At 46.5% G+C, this 18,134-nt stretch overlaps 1 protein-coding gene across 1 annotated transcript in view; it reads left to right on the top strand.

Moving 5' to 3' along the window:
- Window positions 1–17,906, top strand: part of Ggt7 (gamma-glutamyltransferase 7) — a 30,601-nt gene extending 12,695 nt beyond the window's left edge. Inside the window, exons 5-15 of the mRNA XM_013010766.1 lie at window positions 398–465; window positions 677–750; window positions 1,059–1,255; window positions 3,950–4,037; window positions 5,473–5,600; window positions 5,750–5,838; window positions 7,019–7,168; window positions 7,293–7,410; window positions 8,409–8,546; window positions 10,253–10,352; window positions 17,232–17,906. Of these exons, the coding sequence (XP_012866220.1) occupies window positions 398–465; window positions 677–750; window positions 1,059–1,255; window positions 3,950–4,037; window positions 5,473–5,600; window positions 5,750–5,838; window positions 7,019–7,168; window positions 7,293–7,410; window positions 8,409–8,546; window positions 10,253–10,352; window positions 17,232–17,395 (1,314 nt within the window). The 3' untranslated portion in view covers window positions 17,396–17,906. The remainder of the gene's footprint in view (window positions 1–397; window positions 466–676; window positions 751–1,058; window positions 1,256–3,949; window positions 4,038–5,472; window positions 5,601–5,749; window positions 5,839–7,018; window positions 7,169–7,292; window positions 7,411–8,408; window positions 8,547–10,252; window positions 10,353–17,231) is intronic.
- Window positions 17,907–18,134: the final 228 nt, after the last annotated feature.

Below are 18,134 nucleotides of genomic sequence, written 5' to 3'. Positions count from 1 at the left end.
TGAACCATAGTTCCACTTCTGGCTTTCTCTGTTTATGTGGTACTGAGGAATCAAATCCAGGGCTTCATGCATGCTAGGCAAACACTCTACACTAAGCCACCTTCCCAGCCCAACAGATTCCTTTCTAAACTGGTTTTGTCCTGGTTCTTGAAAGGATTTGCTTGATTCATTAAATCCCTCAACTATGATAGATAAAGGCCTTTCTCATTTGTATGTAGGCAGTCAGGGAAATGGGAGGGATACCTGCCCAGGAAAACTTGTCCATCCCCTGGGATACTTGGCCTGTGTCTCTCCCCTGTGCCAGCCATCCCTGGCTTGGGGCTCTGCGGAGTTCAGCCCAGCCCCCCCCTTCCAGTGACCTGGTCTCCTCTCTCCCTCGCCTGCCCGCCTTGCCCAGCCTGGGCTCTTGGTGGGGGTACCCGGAATGGTGAAAGGGCTACATGAAGCTCATCAGCTCTATGGCAGGTAAAGACCTTCCTTTGGGGACCAGGGGCCCCTGCCTGCATCTCTCCTTGGGTGGCCTTCTCCTACCCTCCTCGATTCTTGCCTTCCCAACTTCCCCTCCTAATATCCCCTTCCCTTGCCAGGACTCTCCTTCCTAGGAACCCCCCTTCCCCCAGGACCCCTCCTCCTCCCCCCAGGACCTTCTCCACCCCCTGCTCTCCGGCCCCCTCAGGCTGCCATGGTCTCAAGTCCTGGCCTTCGCAGCAGCTGTGGCCCAAGATGGCTTCAACGTGACCCATGATCTAGGTCAGTGGGGCCTGGGCGTGGGGGTAGAGGCCTAAGGTTGATGGAGGGGGGATCCTTTGAGATTTTGGGCCCAGACCAGAGAGGACTTCCAAGTTACTCCTCAGACTTCTCTTCTCCATCCCACCCTTTACCCTTATAAGGGCATCTGGGAAGAGCCTACATACATCCCCGCCTCCCCTGTAACGGGCCTCGGCGGGGTCAGAACACTTAGGGCTGGTCATCCTTCATCCATCCCACCTTCTGGGCATCTTAGTCATCTGGGCTAGTCCCGTGTACCTTACCACCCAGCCTCTTATCCTTGCCCCCAGCTCACGCCTTGGCTGAACAGCTGCCTCCTAATGCATCTGAGCGCTTCCTGGAGACATTCCTGCCATTGGGCCACCCACCACTGCCTGGCTCCTTGCTGCGTAGGCCTGACCTGGCTGAGGTACTGAAGGCACTTGGCACCTCCGGCCCTGCTGCTTTCTACAATGGTGGCAACCTTACCCTGGAGATGGTGGTTGAGGTAAGTATGAGAGTGGGGTGTGAGGATATATCCCTAAGATTCTGCTGCTAAGACGCCTTCTTCTACCTTCCTTCCTTGCCTTTCTTTGTATGGTTTTCTGATCAGATTTGTTTGAAATTATAGAATACTCCAAATCAACCTCTGGTGTTGGAATGAGACCAGTGGTTATTAAGAACAGTTTCCTAAGGACTGAGGGGAAACAAACAAACAAACAAAAAACCTTCTTCCAGGGTAACTAACTGTCAGGACTGGGGAGATTGACAGGGGAGGTCACTACCCAATCCCAGAGACTTATTCTGAGATAGTGATGGATTCTAAGAATTCTGGTCAGTAGCCCCAAATGCCTAATGAAAAGTTATGCTCAAGAAAAGGGTAGGGGGCACAAAAATGGAGGGACAAAGGGTGAACAAATGCACTAGACACTATTGAAAGTTAACTATACAACTAGTGGATGAGAACGGGAGCAAAAAACTGGGAGAGAGGGAGAGAAAGGGGGACAGGTGCTCTTTACCTGATTTATGTAACTGTAACTCCTCTGTACATCACCTTTATAATAACGATTTATTTATTTATTTGCCAGTTGTGGGGCTTGAACTCTGGGCCTGGGCACTGTCCCGGGCTCTTCAGCTCAAGGATAGTACTCTACTACTTGAGCCATAACACCATTTCCATTTTCTGGTGGTTAATTGGAGGTAAGAGTCTCATGGACTCCCCTGCCCAGGCTGGCTTTGAACCATGGTCCTTAGATCTCAGCCTCCTGAGTAGCTGGGATTGTAGGCATGAGCCACTGGCACTGGCCTAAAATTTTTTTAAAAAGAAAAGGATAGGGCTGGGAAGGTGGCTCTAGTGGTAGAGTGCTAGCCTTGAGCTGAAGAATTGAGGGACAGCACCTAGGCCCAGAGTTCAAGCCCCAACCGACAAAAAAAAAGGAAAGAAAAGGATAGGTAGACCAACTCAGAGGTGCTCTCAACTGTGCAGTAGAGGTGTTTATATAAATCTCTGCCACATACTTGTGAGAATTAATCTAGGTGTGTCATTCATTTCTGGAGAACCTATTCTGTACCAGGCCCCATACTTCATTCTGGAAATAAGGATGTGGTGATAGAATCTCATCCCACATAGACTTACCTAGAGAGTCCAGAATGCTAGTGTTAGGCCCTTCTGGGTCCACATTGTCAAGTCTCTTCCCTGCCCCCTCCACCCCCACCTTTCCCAGTCCCTTGGATTTACTCTCTCAAATCATTTCTATAGCTTCTCCCACCAGACAGTCTTAGGCCATTCTTCCAAAAAGCTATTCCAAAGAAAGAGCATTTGTCATTCCCAGGACTCCCAGCAAAAGCTTTAAGGTGTGTCTTAGTAGCTTATCAAAGGTCTTCATGACTATCAGTAAGCCAGTCATCATAGCACAGAAAGAAAAGTTCTGATTGGCTAGGCCTGGATCATTTGATCTCATTTGGAACAGGAAATGGAGATCCTAACAAAGACCATCAGAGTTTTAAAGAAAATACATACATACATGAATAAATGTGAGTTGATTAATTTGGGGCTTGAACTCAGGGCCTGGGAGCTATCATAAGTTTGTTTTGTTCAAAGCTAGCAGTCTACCACTTGAGAGACACTTCTGGCTTTTTCTGAGTAGTTTATTGGAGGTAAGAGTTTTCATGGGTTTTCTGCCCAAGCTGGCTTCAAACTAAGATCCTTAGATCTCAGCCTCTTCAGTAGCTAGGATTACAGGCATGAGCTACCAGTGCCCAGTTCAATGTGTAGTTCTATAAGGGTAAAGAAGTCAAAGGATTTAAGTATTCAAAGGTATAGAAAAAAACAAACAAACCCAGGACCAGCAAAAAAAAAAAAACTGAACAGTTTGTTCAGTTATATCAATTAAGGGTCATTTAAAGTGGCCTTTTTTTTTTTTTTTTGCCAGTCCTGAGGCTTGAACTCAGGGCCTGGGCACTGCCCCTAAGCTTTTTTGCTGAGCCACAGCTTTTATGGCTTTTATGGTGGTTAATTGAAGGTAAGAGTCCCATAGAGTTTCCTACATATGCTGGCTTTGAGCCACAATCCTCTAATCTCAGCCTTCTGAGTAGCTAGGATTACAGGTTGCGTGAACCACCCCACCAGAGCTTTGCTCTGCTCTTCTCCTTTTCTCATCTCTTCTTTTCTCTTCCTTTCTTTCCTTTCCTTTCTTTCTCTTTCTTTCCTTCTTTCCTTCTTCCTTCTTTCCTTCCTTCTTTCCTTCCTTCCTTCCCCTCCTCTCTCTCTTTCTTTCTTCTTTCTTTCCTTTCTTTCTTTCTTTCTCTCTGTCTTTCTTGTCTGTCTGCTTGCCTGCCTGTCTGCCTTTTTTCTTCCTTCTTTCCTTCCTTCCTTCCTTTGCTTTTTTTTTTTTTTTTGCAGTGCTGTGGTTGGAACTCAGGGTAGACAACAGTTCTACCATTGAGCTGAATCACCAGGATTTTAATGGCTTTCTTCATTATAATGATATGAAGAAATCAATTTTTATATTTCCTAGGCAAATACTGTTTCCTCTTTCTCTCTCTTGTGGTACGTAGGGTTGGCAGGCTTCCTAAAGGCCAGGATGGTTGGTAGTTACAGAAGGCACTTTTTTTTTTAAGGTCATATGGCTGTAATCCAGATATATATCACAGGCCAAGCCCACATGCTTACAGCGGTGGGTGGTCATTTTCTCCCCTCTAGGCTCAGCACGCAGGGGGTGTCATAACTGAAGAGGACTTCAGCAACTACAGCGCCCTTGTGGAGAAGCCAGTGTGTGGCGTGTACAGAGGTGACCTCTCTCCCAGCTCCCAGGGGCCCCACTCAGGAGAAGCTTCCCAGTCCATGGCCACATCTTTTTGACCTGCAGACTCCTATTTCATGGAAGAAAAACTGAGGCATTGAGCTGCTAAGCAGCCAACTGTTGAAGCAAGTCAGATCCAGCCTACTTTGTGAAGTAGCCCCAAGCATTTAGAATATAAGTGATGGGCAAATCGAACCAAAGGCTCAGACTTAGAAGTAGGGGTTCTAGCTTTAGGTTTTTTTTCCTTCTTCTGCCCTCCTCCTCCCCAAGTTGTTTTCTTTTTGTGTGTGTGCCGGGGATTGAATCCAGGACCTTGCACATAACTAAGCAAATTCACAAATACACCCCAACCCTCAGAGGTTTTGACTTGGACTCTTTTTGTCCGAGCCCTGTCTTTAGCATTCAATACTTCCTAAAAAGAATTGTAAAACTAAAGTGTTTGAGCAAGTCAGTTCTCACTCTAAACCTTGGTTCTCTCCTTAAAATGGGGAGAGCAGCGCTGGGAAGGTGGCTCAGTGGTAGAGCGCTTGCCTTGCATGCATGAGTCCCTGGGTTTGATTCCTCAACACGACATAAACAGAAAATGCCGGCAGTGGTGCTGTGGCTCAAGTGGTAGAATGCTAGCCTTGAGCTGAAGAGCTAAGGGACAGCACCCAGGCCCAGAGTTCAGGCCCCACAACCGACCAAAAAAAGAAAAAGTGGGGAGAGAAGTGCCCACATTTAGAGTACCCATGAGGACTGGATGAGATGATAGAAGAAGTTACCTTGACCACTGTGGACACTGAATGTGTACTTGATTTCCCATTTTCCCTCCCCAGCCTGGCTTCTCTTAATGCCAGTATCTTGAGTACTCTGAGCTCCCCTTGTCCCCTATAACTTCGGACAAGTTGCCTCTCTCTGTGAGTTTCTGCATGTATAGAATGAGGTGGATTAAATCAGTCAAATGGTTAATATCAGTGATATGCATTAGACATTGTTATTCGTTGATGTCTAAACATCTAATAACAAAGTAGGAAGAGAAGGCTGCTGCTTTTAAGAAGTTTCACGTTGAATGAGACCTTCAGTGGCCCTGGATAGAGGGGCGCAAGCACATGGCAAGCCAGGAATCTGGGTATTTGGTCCCCTGTCTCTACTCTGCCAGTGGCCTGAAATGTGACTCTCGGCAAGCTGCCAGCCTCTTACTCCCCAGTTTCCTTCTATGGCAGAGGAAACTGAAGACCAGAGTTCTGAGTCTGAGTCATCTTTGACTTGGCATATGAACTTGAGTGGCTCCCTTTGCACCTCAGTGTTTCCAATTTCCCATCTGATGAGGGGGTTCAGCACGGTGGTCTCTGTGTGTGACAGTGAGAGGTGTAGATGGGATGTGGGATGTGAAGATGACTTGACCCCTCCCCTGCCATCTGGTCATTTCCTGTCCTTTCAGGCCACCTGGTTCTCAGTCCCCCACCCCCGCACACAGGCCCTGCTCTCATCAGTGCTCTCAATATCCTCGAGGGCTTCAATCTCACCAGCCTGGTACCCCGAGAGCAGGCACTTCATTGGGTGGCAGAGGTAAGGCCAACCCCTCATCATCAGGGGTTCTATCTCAGGCTGGACTAAAATAACTCTGAGGGTTTTTTTTTTTTTGCATACAAGATCCCCTGAATGTGGTTGCTGGGGTCAGCTTGGCACCCTCTTCCACACCCCTGCTCTATTTACAGACCCTGAAGATTGCATTAGCCCTGGCCAGCAGATTGGGAGATCCTGTCTATGATTCTACTATCACGGAGAGCATGGATGACATGCTCAGGTGGGTCCTGGGAAAGGCCCTGGGTGAGGGTGAGGGTCACGGTTATAGTGGTGTGTGTGGGGAATGAGAGGATCATGTAAGAAGCTGGTGAATCCCAGGTCTATTTCAGCTGAACCCTAACGCACAATGTAAGCCTGGGATTCTCTGTCAACAGACCACTGTCTCAGCCAGCACTAAGTTAATATGGATGTATCTATTCCTACCTGTTGAGTGGAAAAAGAAAGCCTAAGAGCAATAAACACAGTCACCTTGAGGCTAGGCACTGGTGGCTCAGGCTTGTAATCCTAGCTACTCAGAAGTGGAGACCTAAAGATCAAAATTTAAAGCCAACCTGGGCAGACAAATTTGAGAAAGTCTTATTTCCAATTACCCAGCAAAAAGCTGTAAATGGTGGTGTCGTTCAAGTGGTAGATTGCTGGCACTTCCAGTACAGTATTTTGCTAGTTAATTGGAGATAAAGTCTCAGACTTTTCTGCCCCAGTTGGCTTCAAACCTCTATCCTCAGATCTTAGCCTCCTAAGTATTTAGGATTGCAGGTGTGAGCCGCAGACATCTGGTGCACCAACTAAACTCTTTTTCATGGTCTAGGCTCTGCTCCTTTTGCACAAGGCTAGTGTTCTGACACTTAAGCCACAACTCTACTTTCAGCTTTTTGCTGGTTAATTGGCAATAAGAATCTCATGAACTTTCTTGAATGGCTGACCTCAAACCGAGATCCTTAGATCCAGCCTCCTGAGTAGCTAGGGTTATAAGTATGAGCTACCGGCACCCAACTCCAGCTAAACTCATGTTCGTTTTAGACTACAAACATTAAGTTAAATTAATCCAGTTCATCTATTCAAAACAAATTTTCATGGCATCTGAAGTGCATCAGGCACTTTCATAAAAAGGATTGAATAAAGCCAAGTAACAAAATGACTCATGATTTAAACGTTAAATTAAAAGCTGCTTCTAGAAAAAAAAAACAGTTGGAATAACATCTAAATAAATTGACTCAGTTCCACAGTTATTTCCTGGGTGTTTCCTATGTGTTAGCAATAAGTGAGCTTCTCTCTTCATAGGCCTTATAGTCCAATGGGGGGAGGACATATTTAATCAAATAATTACAAAAACAAACATTACAGGTAGGAGTGTAATGAGAGTTTGATGTGTGCTCTTCCCCCACCTCTTGTCTTTGCAGCAAGGTGGAAGCCGCCTACCTCCGGGGCCACATCAATGATTCCCAGGCAGCTCCTGCCCCTCTCCTGCCTGTCTATGAGCTGGATGGGGCTCCCACAGCTGCCCAGGTGCTGATTATGGGTCCTGATGACTTTATTGTGGCCATGGTCAGGTATGCCAGCTCAGGCTTAGAACTTGGAACACGAGATCCTATGAACCAGGAGAAAGATGGAGGGAGGAGGTGGGTAGAGGTGAAGGTGGCCACAGGGCTTACTCTATTCCACTTCATCCCCCAGCTCCCTGAACAGGCCCTTTGGCAGTGGCCTCATCACTCCCTCTGGGATCCTGCTCAACAGTCAAATGCTGGACTTCTCTTGGCCCAACAGGACTGCTAACCACTCTGCACCCAGCCTGGTGAGATCTTGCTTCTCTTTCTCCTTAGGGAACCCAGAGGCTAAGAAGGAGGTAAGGCTGTAATGGCTGCCCCTTCCTTATTTGCTCCAGGAACTTCAGTCGTGAGAAAATAAGATGTCCATTTTATCCCTAGCCCTGACATGTGTGGAGCATGCAGCCTGGTGGGGTGTGAAAAACCTCTGTCCCATTCTGTCACTACCTTACTCTGTGACCCAGGGAAAGTCTTGCCCCTCTCTGAACCTCAGCTGTTTTACCTGTTCAATGAGGGTATTGTCCTCATTGATGCTCTGGGTTCTTTCTAGCACTTGTGGTCTGAGTACATGATGTTGAACTGATGGGTTGGGCATACAAGAGGGACAAAAGGGACCAAAGAGAAGGAACTAAGGATTTTTCCCCCTCTGGTCCTGGGACTTGAACACTGTCCATTAGCTTTTGTGCTCAAGGCTAATGCTTTACCACTTGAGCCACAGCTCTACTTCTGGCTTTTAATTGGAGATAAGGTTCTCAGGGACTGTCCTGCCCAGGCTGGCATCGAACTACTGTCCTCAGATTTCAGGCTCCTGAGTAGCTAGGATTACAGGTGTGAGCCACCACCAGCCAGCTATTAAGGATTATTTTGTAGGAGACAAGCACTTTTATACCCTGTATCTGAAGTCCCTGTAAATCAAGGTCTCATAGAGACGATGCAGTGGAGATTCTACTGTTCTTCTCCATTTCTTAGTCCTTTCCCCCTCCATCCATAGCAGCAGCCTCATAACTCAATGAGTCCACTCATCACTGTGCCCTTGTATCACTCTTCCAAGGTCCTTCCCCATTTCACAGTCACCACAGAGTTGCCTAGGATGTGACTATTGTCACCCTCCCCCCCCCCCATCACCTGGAACTGGTCCTGAGGTTGATGTAGATGAGAGAAAAGTGTGGGGAGGGTGGTGTGGTGGTCTTTTCCCTGTCTTGCCCTACTCTATAACCTCCTTGCCATATCTGCTTTCTGGCAACAGGAGAACTCAGTGCAGCCAGGAAAGCGGCCGCTGTCTTTCCTGCTACCCACTGTGGTCCGACCAGCAGAAGGGCTCTGTGGAACCTACCTCGCCTTGGGAGCCAACGGAGCTGCCCGGGGTCTCAGTGGCCTGACCCAGGTGAGGTTTCCTCCATCACGGGCCTTTTGCAGCTAGGAGCCAAGCTGTGGCCTGTGCTGCAGTAGTCCCTCGTATCTGACTTGCTTTTGTATCCCTTACATGGAAACATGGAAACACATGAGCTGTGATGCTTTGGGCCACACTAGTCTTGAGCACACATGGACTGGATTGAGCTTCTTATCCTGTTTCCCCAGGATTCAGAGGGAATTGCAAAACAAGTAGAACTGAAAAGTAATATAGCATCTTGGTTGCCTATATTCTGCCCACATTTCTCTACACTGCATCTAAATAGAATATCCTCTGTATTTTTGTTGTTGTTGTGTTGGTCGTGGGGCTTGAACTCTCGGCCTGGGCACTGTTCCTGAGCTCTTTACTCTACCACCTGAGCCTCAGTGCCACTTCCGGCCTTTTCTGTTTATGTGGTGCTGAGGAATCGAACTCAGGGCCTCATGCATGTGAGGCAAGCACACTACCGCTGAGCCACCTTCCCAGCCCCTTTGGGTCTGGTTTTGAAAGAAAGGACTTACCACTCTCCCCCTTGTCTCAGGGTGGTTCCATGAATGTCTTGAACATCTAATATATGTACCTGGCAACTATTTTGGCAGGTGGTACAATAATGTTATAATGAAGACACTCCCCCCCTCCCCCGCATGGTTTTAGCCCAATTTCCAAATGTGTGATCTGGGGAATTCACTTGATCTCTCTGAATCTTAGTAGCTTCATCTACAAAATGGAAGTCATCACAGCAGCTTATAGAGTTCATGTTGTATGTGTGGCATTGTAACAGGTGTTAAACCTATTAGCCCCCTCCCACCCACCCTCCACAGGGAAGAATGCTTATTTCTATTGGATAGATGAGGAAACTGAAGTTCCAAGAGGTTAAGAAGTTATGTTGAGCTGGGTGCCAGTGGCTCACATCTATAATCCCAGCCACTCAGGAGGCTGAGATCTGAGGATTGCCATTCAAAGCCAGTCTAACAGGAAAGTCTGTGAAACTCTTATCTCCAATTAACCCCCACAAAACTGGAACAGTAGTAGCCCTGAGCAAAAAAGCTCAGGGACAATATCCAGGCCTTGAGTTCAAGCCCCACAACCAACAACAGAAAAGAAAAAAAAAAAAAGAAGCCAAGTTTGTTTAGCTAGTAAGAACAGACAGGCGGTTGAGCTAGAAGTACTCACATTGTTCCCTAAACCATCCCTAGTTATTAATCTCATACATCCTATCCAGAGAAGAGGCAAGGAGAGTCCTGGGCTAGGATAAAATGAGATCGGTGCCAGTGGTGCCTCTTCCCTGACTTTTTCTAAACTCTGGAGTGAATCATTTTCCTCTCTAGCTCTTAGTTTCCTCCTCTGTGAAATGAGGACAGTCATCACAGGCCTACTTGTTGTCCAGGACAAGAGGCTCAGATGACATAGCTGGTGTGATGATTTTAAAGACAGATCTTTAGAACACAGTTCATGTTTGCTGTCTACTCAGGAAGGACTGACTACCTTGGCTAAAGGTGCTGTGCTTGGGCATTGTGCTTGTGTCATTACTTGTGTTACCATGGAGACTTTCCCCTTACCTACTTCCCAGAGATGGGGAGGGATGAGTTCTTGCAGGGAATGGCTTCCCTCATAGCCCTTGTCCTGCATGAACCAAGAGTGAAATGCTGAGGAGTCTTGAACCATCACTCTTGATTTTTCTACTCTTTGGTGACCCACAGGTTCTGCTGAATGTCCTGACCTTGAACCGGAACCTTAGTGATAGCCTGGCTCGAGGCCGTCTGCACCCAGACCTACAGTCCAACCTCCTGCAGGTGGACAGTGAGTACAAAGCAGACTCTTGTGGGAGGGCACAGGGACAGGTGGAGATAAAGAGCTCCTCCCAGGGATCCTTCTGCCCGTAACCAGCACCAGCATCCTTCTTGTGAAAGTGCAGGTTTGGGGAGAGAAATTGAGAGATTTGGGCAGTACATTGGCTTGAACTCCAGGGTCTTAGATTAAGCAGGCACTCTATCATTTGAGCCATACTGCCCAACCCTGTGCTTTAGTTATTTTTCAAGTAGAGTCTTGTGCTTTTAGCTTGTACCAGCCTCACACCCCAATCCTTCCTATGCCTTCTGCATAGGTGGGATCATAGGTCTAAGCTAGATTTTTCCTCACAAACTATGAAAGCCCTGTAACAATGAAAGATGTGTAGATTGGAACCATCTTGCCATTTCTTGGCTTTGTAAAGCCTTGAGAAATCTGTGTCTCAACTCCGAGCCTCAGTTTTCTCATTTGTAAAATAAGATACAGTTTTTCACTCTACAAACCTCCGTCCATTCAAGTTTGTATTGAACATGTACTGTGTGCCAGCCATCATCCTAGGAACTGGAATACTGCATGTACAGGTAGGCAGGAAAATAAAGAAATATGAGCTAGAAAAATAAATTCTTGGTTGAGCTTTAAAGCAGAATGATGCAATAGAACTGACTATGATCAGGGAAAGCTTCTCTTTAGTAGCTTCTAAGAAGAGATCTGAAGAGTCAGAAAATGCCCATCATGCAGAGAACTGGGGCAGAGCTTTATAGACTAAGGGAACAAGTGCAAAGAACTCACAGGATGGGGCTTGATGTTTTTGAGGAATGAAAGGGATGAGAGGAGATTAGAAAGACAAACATGGGCCAGATCATGGCCCTTATAGGAACAGGGATTTAATTTTGGACACAGCTTCATTTTGTAAATAGGAAAGTATGTGTGTACCTGTAAGGAATTCTTTTTAAGTTTTATTTCTTTTATTTATTTTTTAGTTTATGTGGTACCAAGAATCAAACCCAGGGCCTTATGCATGCTAGGCAAGCATTCTACCGCTAAGCCACATTCCCAGATCATGTAACGAGTTTTTATTACAACAATATGCTATGCTAGTCCAAACGGGATACAGAATTGAGACACAGTCTTTGCCTGATCAGTGTTATCACCATTTTGCTGATTGATAAATTGAGTCAGCCAGGCACCAGTGGCTCACACCTATATCTACTCAGGAAGCTGAGATCTGAAGATCACAATTTGAAGCCAGCCCAGGCTAGAAAGTCATGGGGCTTGAGCTCTGTCCCTTAGCTCTTCAGCTCAAAGCTAGTGCTCTACCACTTGAGCCACAGTACCACTTCCAGTTTTCTGGTGGTTTTTATTGGAGATAAAAGTTTCATACATGGGTGCTGGCAGCTCACACCTATAATCCTAGCTACTCAGGAGGCTGAGATTTGAGGATCATGGTTCAAAGCCAGCCTGGGCAGGAAAGACCGTGAGACTTATCTCCAATTAATCCCCAGAAAACTGGACGTGGCACTGTGGCTCAAGTGGTAGAGTGCTTGCCTTGAACCGAAGAGCTCAGAGACAGCACCCAGACCCAGAGTTCAAGCCCCATGACTGACAAACAGCAACAATAACAACAACAAAAACTGAAGAGTTTCACGGCCTTTCCTGTCCAGGCTGGCTTTGAACTGCGATCTTCAGATCTCAGCCTCCTGAGTATCTAGGATTACAGGCGGGAGCCACTGGTGCCTGGCTTGTCCATGAGACTTTTATCCCAAAAAACTACTAAAAAAAAAAAAAAGCTGGAAGTAGCTCTGAGGCTTAAGTGATAGAGCACTAGCCTTGAACACAAAGAGGCTCAGGGGCAGCACCCAGGCCCTGAATTCAAGCCCCAGGACTGAAAAAAAAAATTGAGTATTCTACTCACAAGGCTGAGAACTAAGGATAAAATTCAAAGCTATCTTTGCCAGGAAAATCCATGAGACTCTTATCTCCAATGAACCGGCAAAAAGCCAGAAGTGGAGGTATGGCTCAAATGGTAGAACATCACTTTGAGGGGGAAGAGCTCAGGGACAGAGCCCAGACTCTGAGTTCAAGCCCCACTACTGGCACACATAGACACAGACACCAAAAACAAAAATCTCACTAAGTTTATAAACTTGTCAAAGGTCAATCAGTAAATGACAGTATCTTGGTTGCCAGCAAAAACTCAATGCTTTCTTGCATGGCCTTTGATGTCTCTTGGATGAACTGAACATATGAGAAGCACAAACCTAGCTTCTCCATAGTCACACCTGTCAGCTGTCTAAAATGAACCTTTGCCTAACACATACCTGCTATCATCTTTTGGATGTGAGGTGACATGCTGTTTCTTAGGTTAGCTCTTCCTAGCCCTCCCTTGAGAGGCTCACAGTTAGAAGATAGGAAGAATGAGGACCTGATGAAGAGAAAGTTCATCCAACTGAGGCCTTGAGAGACTTCATGGAGGAAGTACTGACTGGCTAGGCCTTGAAATAGGAACTGGAATTTGACAGGTAGAGCTAAATGGAATTCTGGATGAAAGGAACAGCTTTGGGACATACCCAGAAAGAATGGCTCAAAGAGTAGCCAGCAGCCAAGAAGTTTGTTTCCCAAACTTAGGCATTTACTGAGCACCTTAGTACCACATTTACATACCATCTACAATGTCATTTACATAATGTATCTCTATAAATGGATTTTTTTTTGCCAGTCCTGAGGCTTGAATTCAGGACCTGTGCACTATCCCTGGGCTTCTCTTGCTCAAGGCTAGCACTCTACCACTTGAGCCACAGCACCACTTCTGGCCTTTTCTGTTTATGTGGCACTGAGGAATCGAACCCAGAGCTTCATGCATTCTAGGCAAGCACTCTACCACTAATCCACAATCCTAGCTCCTATAAATGGATTTGTATGTATGTCTGTGTCTATTGGAACTGGGGCTTGAATGCTGGTCCTGGGCCCTGTCTCTGAGCTTTTTTTTTTTTTTTTTGCTCAAAGATAGCACTCTACCACTTGAGCCACAGCTCCACTTCCAGGTTTTTAGTGGTCAATTGGAGATTAACGTCTCATGGGCCTTTCCTGTTCAGGCTGGCTTCAAACTTCAACCCTCATATCTCAGCTTCCTGAGAAGCTAGGATTACAGGTGTGAGCCACCAGTGCCCAGCTGATGGATTTTTTTTTTTTTTTTGGTCGGTTGTGGGGCTTGAACTCTGGGCCTGGGTGCTGTCTTCAGCTCAAGGTAAGCACTCTACCTCTTCAGCCATAGAGTCACTTTGGGTTTTCTGGTGGTTTATTGGAGATAAGAGTCTCAGGGACTTACTTTCCTGCTTGGGCTGGCTTTGAACCATGGTCCTCAGATCTCAGCCTCCTGAATAGCTAGGATTACAGGCGTGAGCCACCAGCACCTGGCTTGGATTTTTTTTTAATCTACTTTTGTTGCTGTTCTTGTTGGTACTGGGGCTTGAACTTTAGGCTTTATGTACTTGTTTGTTGTTGTTGTTTTGTTGATCTTTTGTTTTCTCACAGTTAGCACTCTACCACTTGAGCTATGTCTCTACTTTCAGCTTTTTGCTGGTTATTTTTTTTTCTTTTTGCTTATGTGGTACTGAGGAATCAAACCCAGGGACTCAGGCATTCAAGGCAAGCGCTCTACCACTGAGCCAACTTCCCAGCCCTTTTTTTGCTGGTTATTAGGAGGTGAGAGTCTCATGGATTTTTCTGCCTGGGCTGGCTCTGAACCTCAATTCTCAGATCTCAGCCTCAGGAGTAGCTAAAATTATAGGTGTGAACTACTGGCACCCAGCACCTACATCTGTTTTTAAAGTAAACTAACATAATCACAAATGGAAAATTGGCATCATTTTTCACAAATAGATGATAGATATTTTTTTAAATCAGACATGTTTAGGTTTTAGTTAGCTATTGTTGTCTTCAGAAGGCTCCAAGGCCTGCTTTTTCTACTAAAGGATAATCTAAAGGACTAAAAGTGAACCATGAAGGGAATACTTTTTTTTTTTTGGGTCCGGTCATGGGGCCTGAACTCTGGGCCTGGGCACTGTCCCTCAGCTCTTCAGCTCAAGACTAGCGCTCTACCACTTGAGCCACAGCGCCACTTCCGGCTTTTTTCTTTTTGCTTATATGGTGCTGAGGAATCGAACCCAGGGCCTCTGGCATGCAAGGCATGCGTTCTACCACTGAGCCACCTTCCCAGCCCGGGAATTCATTTTTTAACTTGATGATTTAATGCTGTTCAATAATGTTTCTTTATCTCAAGAATTGCCTGAAATCATCCTGTTTGGAACAATGAAAAGATCAGATGTTTATGAGGAGCAGTGGGCGGTTAAGTTAACAAGGCTTTTCATGAAGGACAATGTTAAGAAGTATGGACTTCAACCAGTTGAGCAGGGGAAATGTATGACCTATTTATGCTTTACGTAGGGGAGGTGGATTGAAGGGAGGATAATTCAAGTCCAGGAAATGAGAAGCAGCAGGAATCTGGCCTGGGCAAGGGATGATGAAAACCTGAACTTATGCAAGAAGTAGGGGTTCAACCATATAGCAAATATCTGCTTGACTTTTTACTATGAACCAACTTAGGCAATGGGAACAATAGCGAACAAGACCATTCTGCCTTAAAAAAAAACTAACAAACCATGCACTGGTGGCTGTTTGTAATCCTGTAGACTCAGGAGGCTGCAATCTGACAGCGATCACGGTTCGAAGCCAGCCCTAGCAGACAAGTCAGTGAGACTCTAATCTCCAATTAATCAGCAAAAATCCAAAAATGGAGCTGTGGTGCAAGTGGTAGAGTGTTAGCCTTGAGCAAAAAATGCTCAGGGACAGTGCCCAGGCTCTGAGTTCAAGCCGTAGGATCAGCACACACTCACATTCACAAACCCTTACAATATAGGGAGGAGGGCACAATCAATAAACCAGTAATTGTGAGTACTTTAAAAAGAAAATAAAGCTTCTGGGTACTGGTGTCTCATGCCTGTAATCCTAGCTGAGATTTGAAGATCACAGTTCAAAGCTAGCCTGGGCAAGAAAGTCCATGAGACTCTTATCTTCAATTTACCACTAGTAAAACAGAAGTAGCACTGTGGATCAAAGTGGTAGAGCTCTAGCCTTGAGTAATAAACACACCATCACCATCAACCAGCAACAACAACAAAAAAATCAAGATAAAGATGGCATGGGCTACTATTCTAGATAATAGAGATGACTTGATCAAAGACTAGAATGAAGTGTGTGAGCCAGCTATGTGGCTATCAAGGGAAGCACTATGATTGGTAGAATAACGAAAGTGGTAGAGTACCTGCTTAGTAAGAGCAAGGGCCTGAGTTCAAATCCCAGAACCACAAAAGAAGGAGGAAGAGGAGGAGGAAGAAGAAAAGCAGGAGGAGGGGAAGGGAGGAAGGGGAAGGAGGAGGAGGGGGGAAAGGAGGGGGAGGGTGGGGAGGGAGAGGAGTGAGGGAGGAGAAGAAGGTCAGGAAGAAAGGATGGCAAGTGTAAAGGATCTGAAGTAGGAATATGTTTGGCCTACTTGAGGACAGCAAGGAGGCCAGCATGGCTGGAACTGAGTTAAATATAGTGGAGAATAGAAGAAACTGAGGAGAAGAATTTAGAGAGGGAGTGAGAACCCGATGATGTTGAAACCTGGATAAGACTGAATTTTGTTCTAAGATTCATGGAAATTGTTGGAGAATTTTGAGTGGGAAAAGTGAGGAAGTCTGACAACTGGTTTTGAAGGATCGCCTTGGCGACTGTGGAAGAGGCTGTAAGGAAGGCAAAACTGGAAGCAGGAAAATCAGTTAGTGGGTAATGCAGCAATCCTAGCACATAATGATGGCAATTTAGCCTAGGAGGGTAGGGATGAAGACCCCCAAGTATCTTTTCTAATATTAAGAATAGCTGTAGCCAGGGCTGGGAAGGTAGCTCAGTGGTAGAGCGTTTTGCCTTGCATGCCTGAGGCCCTGGGTTCGATTCCTCAGCACCACATAAGCAAAAATAAAAAAGCCAGAAGTGGTGCTATGGCTCAAGTGGTAGAGCGCTAGCCTTGAGCTGAAGAGCTGAGGGACAACGCCCAGGCCTAGAGTTCAGGCCCCACAACCGGACCCAAAAAAAAAAAAAAAGAATAGCTGTAGCCACGTACCAGTGGCTCATGCCTATAACCCTAGCTACTCAGGAGGCTAAGATTTGAGGCCTGAAATTCTTTTTTTTTGTCGGTCGTCGGGCCTGAACTCTGGGCCTGGGCGCTGTCCCTCAGCTCTTCAGCTCAAGGCGAGAACTCTACCACTTGAGCTACAGCGCCACTTCCGGTTTTCTGGTGGTTTATTGGAGATAGGAGTCTCACCGACTCTCCTGCCCGGGCTGGCTTTGAACCGCGATCCTCAGATCTCAGCCTCCTGAGTAGCTAGGATTACAGGCGTAAGCCACCAGCGCCCGGCTTGAGGCCTGAAATTCTAAGCCAACCTGAGTTGACAATCAGAAACTTATCTCCCATTAACCAGCAAAAAGCCAAAAGTGGCTCAAGTGGTAGAGCACCAGCTTGAATGAAAAAGCTAAATGAATATAAGCCCCTGAGTTTAAGCCCTAGTATTAGTGTGTGTGTGTGTGTGTGTGTGTATGCACACAGACACAGAATGACTGTACATTATTTATCACTGTATGCAAGGCTCTGAGCTCAGTACTTTCTGGGCACTACCTCTTTTAAGTAGTAGATTTTCTTATAATACCCATTTTAAACATGAATATCTGAGGCCCAGAGAAGTAAAGCAGTTTGCCCCAGGTCAAGCAGCCAGGGTCAGGACTCAAATTTAACTATAGGACTCCTGAGCCAGTGCTGTGTATACTGTAAATGTGTGTACATTGGGGGTTTGTTTTCAGGTGAATTCACAGAGGAAGAGATTGAGTTCCTGGAAGCCAGAGGTCACCACGTGGAGAAGGTAGATGTCCTATCCTGGGTCCATGGCAGCCGGAGAACCAACAACTTCATCATTGGTGTGAAGGACCCTCGGAGCCCAGATGCAGCTGGAGCCACCATCCTGTAGAGCAGCAGGGTGGGGTGGGGTCTCTGCTCCCCCCCTTTGCATGTTCCCAGAGTCCCTCTCTCTCCCAGGTTTGGTCTCAGGGGGATCCCAGGGATGTCCCAAATCAGGGGCTAGAGGGGATGCTTAGCAAACCCTAATCCCAGAGTAACTGGAAAATTCACCATCGGGAGGCCTGTGGTAGTGGTAATGGTGGTGAACATCAGTGTCCATGACCATGCAGGCAGGACCTTGAGGAACTGGACTGCCTGCCTATCTGTCTGTCTGTTTTTCTGTCTTGTCTGTCTATCTGTCCTCTTCTCTCAGCCATGCTGGCCCTGAGCTTAGGGATGTGCTTGCAAACCCTTCTCAAGGTTCTCATTACCCCCAACATCTCCAGACTGGTCTGACCTGGGCCTTGTCTTCCAGATCCCTTCTCCTGTCCCCAGCCTCATTTCTTAAGTGACTAGGATTTTTTAAACGGACCATCATAGGGAGGTAGGAACCCTCTCTTACCATCAGGATAAGGCAGGGACCTTGCATCTAAGGGTCCCCAGGGTTGGGGTAGGGGTGGGGGTGGGGCCAGCTCAGGGGCTTCCATTTGCGAAGGGGAATTAAAGAAAGAATATTGCTTAACCATGGCTCTGGTCTGATTTATATTTCACTGCATTGGGAGTGGGAGTGGGAGAGGAAATCTTGGCTCATCCTGTACACAAAAGCTCTGACTCTAGAGACAGCTAAATTTGTAGGATTTATATATCCA

The sequence above is a fragment of the Dipodomys ordii genome, unplaced genomic scaffold (genome assembly GCF_000151885.1).
Source record: "Dipodomys ordii isolate 6190 unplaced genomic scaffold, Dord_2.0 Scaffold13, whole genome shotgun sequence".
In the NCBI taxonomy this organism is placed as follows: Eukaryota; Metazoa; Chordata; class Mammalia; order Rodentia; family Heteromyidae; genus Dipodomys; species Dipodomys ordii.
Note: the sequence above shows the minus strand (reverse complement) of the source record. Positions and strands in the feature narration are given on the sequence as shown.